General features: G+C 40.2%; 1 protein-coding gene across 1 annotated transcript in view; it reads right to left on the reverse strand.

Annotated features, from left to right (window-relative positions):
• SFMBT1 (Scm-like with four mbt domains 1) overlaps window positions 1–5634 on the reverse strand; it is a 34394-nt gene extending 28760 nt beyond the window's left edge. Inside the window, exon 1 of the mRNA XM_009891248.1 lies at window positions 5488–5634. Within this exon, the coding sequence (XP_009889550.1) occupies window positions 5488–5515 (28 nt within the window). The 5' untranslated portion in view covers window positions 5516–5634. The remainder of the gene's footprint in view (window positions 1–5487) is intronic.
• Window positions 5635–6518: the final 884 nt, after the last annotated feature.

Genomic DNA, 6518 nt, shown 5'->3' on the forward strand with positions numbered 1-6518 from the left:
CGAAAGGGACGGCAGTGATGTGACATAAAAGTAAAGCTTTTCATTTTCACTTTTAGACCAAATCTACCATCTACACCAGAGCTGTCTTTATGAATGAACACAGGAGATTTTCATCTCTCAGTACCAGGAAACCTGATACTTTGTTTACGTTGGCAAACAGAGAAATCTCTGTGTATCAAAGCCGGGGGAGAGCTCAGCGAAGGTTTCGGGACACCATTTCCTACACACCCAGCCTTTCTTAGGACAGGTGGTAACCGTTCTTTCAAGCAGAAGTAGTTTGAGTCGGAAACTTTACGTGTCAAAAAAAAAAAAAAAAAGAATGAAATACTATTACATGCCCTTATCAGACCCTTGGACACGCTGACAACATGCTAAGTACGCTCCACAACTGTTCTTAGTCCTCAAACAGAGAGGGGCAAATATTTGCCCAGAAAAAAAAAAAAAATCACATACTTTAAATTGTCTAAAAAAGCCTAGAAGTCCTGAGCATAAAGTAGGTACATTTCCTCTTCAAACTGATTGTTAAGCTCATCTTCGACTTTTCATTGTAATTCTAGGAATTATCATTTCCCCAAATCTAGAAATGCATATTCAGTTAGCTTTTGTTTGCTGATGACAGTATCTGTTTTAAAGGCAGCTCTTATCTCTCCCAAACCCAATTTCATTTTGCTATTTTTAAACAACCACAGTTGGTTATATTGGCCTTTCCTAAGCCCCAGAGCTCAAAAAATTCAGAGCTTGAATATCACCATCACTTTTAGGGGACAATTTTTAACTTAGAAAGAAATACACCTAGAAAAGCACAGAAGTAAGTAATTTTATTTACAAAAATTTTGAGGGAGTAGAGAGAGGCGCAGAGTAAAGAGGCACAGAGCACAGCTGTTTGCAAATTAGGGGGGAGCTAATGAAAGCTTTGGCTGCAACTCATTCTAAGAAAAATATAGTTTCATCGCAAAGTGTTGCTAAAACAGAATAAGATTTCTTAACTCGTTAAAACAGCATTTCACTTTAACCATAAAAATGCTCAAGTTCCCAGGGGCAGAACCAAAGCGGAAGGAACATCAGCTTGAACTCAACGTCTATGGTCAGTCGAAACCAAGAGCGAACTTTGACTAATTTTTCTCCCGCTTGGAGAAAGGCAGCTTGCCCTTTCCCACCGCACAGCACCCGGCTGCTCAACAGCAGCAACAACCCCACTTTCACCCAACTCCAAAAAGCACTTTGTATGTAAAAAGCACTGCTTGCGATGTCTAATGCATTCCTGTTCGAAGGGAAACATAAAGCAACGTGACTGCTCTGTGCTTTTTAACAAGTTTGAAAGCCAAGTAGCTCGACCTGGGAATACTACCCGGATCTTGAGGCTTTCCAGCCGTGCTCTTTACCAAGCCGCTTGCAGCACCGAGTCTTCAATAACGTGTTATCATCAGATAACTGCCTAAGGGGCAGTTAAGCTCCTTAAATGAGGCACAGGTCACTTAACACACTGAAAGGGTCAATTAGTAACTTATGTTGCCACTTAATTGCTACAAGGAGCTCCCGAGAAAGCCAGTTTGCGTGCCGCTCCAGCCACCCTTTTGCCTCTAACTACGGTTAAAACCGGTTCCCAACTGGATCAGAGTTACCAGTGGTCCTTTGTCACTCCACTAATCCATGGTCTCTGCAGCCTGGATGTTTTCATATCGAAAAGAGCCGTTTCCTTCCAGATCTTTGCTGCAGTAAGAAGGGCTCGGATTGCTTTGTACCGTATGGTGCCCAAATCTCACCAGCACACCCAAAAGCTCTCCTGCAACCCATTTTTCATAGAAAAATAAAAATAATTTAAAAAAATTACAAATTCCTGTGCAACACTCATTGCAAATTTAATACTATTCCTACTCTATTCTAGGGAGTTTCGTCAAGTCAGAGGGATATTTTTTAAACTTCTTTAAAAAAGCACCCAGAACGCTTGCTGTTCTGTTCATTCGTAAGAGTTCAACTCAGCTTGCATTTACACTTAACGAAGGTTTTACAATTAAATGAGATTAGGCGATCAGCCTTGCACTGAGCGCACAGAGCCGGGGCGTTCAGGTGCTTTCCCTCCCTTAGGAGGCTGACATGGCCGAGGGCCGTGCTAAGCTACAGGATTCAACAAATCTATCTGCTGCTTCTCACACCCGATGCTGCCACAGCATTCCAGGGTATTTAGTGCAGCACTTCCTGAGTCAGTGTGGAACATTAAAAGCTCACTGAATAAAGCTCCAAGCAAAACCGCTGTACGAGGTTTCATAGCGAGAGCAGTAAATCAGTTTTTTAATTGTGGCATGCGATAGGACTACATAAACCATGAAAAAATCTCAGAAATCAAGTATCTGTTTTTCAATACCTAAATGCAGAAACACTCCAAGAGCACACTGAAGGACCGTCTCTCTGGTAAGGCTCGCGCTAGCTGGAAATCTTTGAGAGTCAGAATCCGGTCGCTTTTCTGGTTTTATCGGCAGGATAGCTGCAGCAGCGCAGGCCCTGTTTAAATCAAGCCTTTGATCTAGTCTGCTGGCATTTTCTGCAAGACCCTACAGCACAGCACCATCCTCGTGGGTTAACAGATCCCGGGACACAGAGGGGACCGGTTTAATGAAGCTGCATTCCTGAGGGGCCATATGTCTGTATTAAACGTCCTGATCAGTCTGAGTTCAAACTACCCAATAAAACCTCAGGCATTTACACTAGAAATTCACTTCTACTGTGAGAAAACTTGCAAACTAATATGACAGATGACAACACCCATATTTAATCCATTTAACCCTAAAGCACAATTTATTAATGTAATGCATGGGTGTACATACACTTACGTTTCTTCTTTCTCCCCGTATCCTTAATTGAATAGAAATGCTACAAGCCCTGCTTGAATTCAACTTTTTACTACATGGAGACATCTTTTTCTATAGCAGACAGGTCGAGCCACGCATTAGCTCAGTGGCAAAGCACAACTTTGGCAAAGGCAGGGAAAGAAACCATATGCGTTTCTCATCTCTGTGGCCTCACCATACAACTAGGTTTTGGTTTCAAGTCAAGCTAACGAAAATTTTCTCAAGTAAAATCCGAGAAGTGATCCACAGAGGTTCTGTGGAGAATGCTTACCCACTCTGGAGGTGAGAAAATTCTCTGTAAGAATACTAGAAGTTTCCTAGGTAGGTACATCATTTCCCATTTATCACTATTTCTACTAACCTTATTCTGAACGCTAACTCTTCCTTTCTGAATTTTACCATGAATTTAACATGAATTATGTCCTGGTGCTCTCTGATACATACAGGAAGAGAAAGAATACTGAATCGTACCCATTTGGATACAAGAAGGTAGTGAAATATTAAGGATAGTAGCCCTTAAAAATACTTGCAACGGAAGCAGTCTACACCAGACTGTTTTGATCTTTGGATTTGAGTTAAATTCTCACTGCAAATCATTTTCATGCATCTTTAATGTGATTTAGTTGAAGACTGTCATATTGGACATTTAAGTACATCACACTGAAGTCTGCAAGACCTTCAATTATGGCTAACCTAAAGGTTTCTCACCCTGAAACTTAGATACATTTCAATCTGATTTTAATATCAGTTAATCTTTTCCATCTACACCAGCTGCAAGGCCATGAATAAATAAAGACAGTTTGGAATTTCAGCAGCTGAGAAGACTGTGACAAGAATGAAAGTTGTCTTTTCCCCTTACAGTGCAGGACAGAATCACAACCAACAACTCTGACCAGTCTCTGGGTTCTTGCAGGCGGAACGCCAGGATATAAAAACCAAAAAGACAAGGGGAAATCTCCAAAAACTGCTAAAAATCATCAAATGAAAAAAATGAGACCAGTCAAAGAATATGAAGGGAATGTTCCAGTAGGGGTTGGGACTGGTCTAACTCAAAGCACATCAGGAAACAATATTAGAGGGCACAACAAAACCAATGTGCTTATGTTACATGGGTAGCATTTCCTGGAAACTATCTTTGAACTCAGCAAGCAAAGCTCTCTTCAGTTATTGTTGGCTTTTCACAGCCACCTGTACTCAAAGCAGGCACAAAAAGGATTCTCAGGAAAATAGCTGTTGAGTAATTTCAAGACAATATCAAACCCTTCCTAGCTATTCCTAAAGCACATCGAAAGGAGTGTGTGACCTCTGAAACTTTTTGAGGAAGATGGAAAAATTTCAGTAAAGGTTTTAGTACAGAGAGATGTGCTATCAGACTCTGACCAACCCATCACTGACCACGTATACATCTCCTTACAGTTCTTCTCAGCTGCTCAACGCCCTTTCTCTTTCTTACACTACATGACAGAAGTTGGCAGTCTCCTGTAGCAGAGGAAACTCTATTAACATGTGCCTGGAGACATTCTGCATACTTGTGCGTGCTGCTTTTTCTTGCTTATTTGAGGATATAACATTGACAACAACTTGAGTGATTGGCTATAATTAATAATCAAAAAGCATATTTCAGCAACATAAAGCAGATGATAGCATTCTGCTAAAAACACTGCAGATTCAAATCATGTTTAACATTTCTTTGGTAACATCGACAGCAATTAGACTTCCACAAAGCAAAGGTACAAAAACTACCAATAGTGAATTGTCCTATGACAAGAGCTGCCTGTTGGACAAGTACCAAAGGAAAGTAATGCTCAAATAAAATCCTAATCCAACTGTCTACGCTGGAAATCACAAACTAAAATTTACTTTATATTAACTGTACCAACACTATAGGTGTTTTCCTCAAGGAAAAGGAACAAACCATGGCAGGCAAGTCAGAAAAATGGATGGCCTCTACCTGCTAAGAACTTACAATCCCAGAACTGTTTCAGAAAGCTGTTGTTATCCTCAGCCATCCCAGACCAACCACCCACTTTCTCAGCCTCGTGTTTCAAGGTGAACCAAAACCTAAACTAATTTATCATAAAGTATCACTCTGCAGCAGTTTGGAGTTGATATCCCAAACCCATCAAAGCAGGCACACCAACGCACATCAGAAAAAACAGGACAGACTACAATGGCAGCAAACAGCTTCAGTTATCCAACTTCTAAACCAGCAGCACAACGTTGTTGAAATATTACGAAGAAGATGAACACGAGGAAAGGACAAGATAATATTAACCAGTTTGACAGACAAATGCCTTAAAATAGCAGCGTTAAAGCCACTGAGCTTTTCACAAGCCCATCACATAATGATACTACAAAGAAGAAAGACACAGCTTCTTAAAAACACAATTACTAAGGTGGGTGAGATTTTGTTCTCCTTTAAGGCAATGATAACACCTTGCTTTTGAAATACAGCAATAACAAACGTAAGCCTCGTAGCCAGACTCTAACCTACAGTCATCGACATTTGAGTTTCTCCCTGTATACAGTACACAGCATCAGACACATGCAGTATGAAACATTCACTGTGCTCATCTTTGTTCCATCTTGCTTGCCAAGTTTTTTGAGAATTGTTAGTCAGGGAGTTCAGCCAGCCTATTACCTGCATCATACTGCTGTTCTCCATTCATCTCCACAGTAGCCCAGTAGTTATTTTGAGCAGCCAGAAGCAGGGGAATCTGAGGCTGTCACGGTTTGGTGGTCATGAGTTGCCTCCTGCCTTCGATTCTACTGGCAGCCAGGACATTCAAGAAGGATTCTGAAAAAAAAAATGAAAGGAACAACTGATAAGAAAATCTTTATTGGATTTTAACTACTTTAAGATACATTAAAAACATTACTCCAGCAATAAGGCAAAAACCTTAGAGCAAACAAGGGCATCTCACTGTGTTTATGTATGTTTAGTTATTCTACACCCCTCATCTGCAGACCAAAGTGATTCTAGAAAAAAATAAATTTCCTAAATCAGCCAATTACAAAGCTGAGTTTTAACATCTCTTCAGTCCCCCAAGAAATCCACCCCTCTCAAAAGCTCCTTCAACCCTTCACAAGGCTAAAGAAGCAGGGAACTAACCAAGTCATGGCTTAGGAACAAGACAAAGCAGGAATCCAGCTCCTTTGCCACCTGGACCAACGAAAATGTCCAAGCTCAAGAAAGCCAAGCTGATCTAGCAAAGCAAGAGCACAATAATCCTTACAAATCGTCTGCTCAGGCTGTGGGTTTCCAGTATTTTACCCGTTTGCTTTTCACAAGCACTCAGCAGATTTGCAACTCTGGTCTTGAACAGCTATAAGACAAATTTAAATATATATACACATTTTAAACTTACTAGATTCTTAACAGTACAACCAAGGAGCCATCACTTCATCACTTTAATAGGACTTGAAGACACCAGTGAAACTGTTTTGCTGTGACACAGTAGCTCATTTATTACCAAAATGTTGTCTCATATAAGTGGAAAAAAAAATACTCTGTATACCAAGATACAACCAAGATATGTACTTGATTTTCATTTCATTTTATAATATTTTACCTGTCTTAAAATTTTCTCGTTTTTATGGCAGTTCATTTTACTGCATATTAGCTGGTAAAACATATTTTAAGATATTCAATACAGGTAGTCACCTGTCCTT

This window comes from Charadrius vociferus, unplaced genomic scaffold, assembly GCF_000708025.1.
Source record: "Charadrius vociferus isolate BGI_N301 unplaced genomic scaffold, ASM70802v2 scaffold758, whole genome shotgun sequence".
NCBI lineage: Eukaryota > Metazoa > Chordata > Aves > Charadriiformes > Charadriidae > Charadrius > Charadrius vociferus.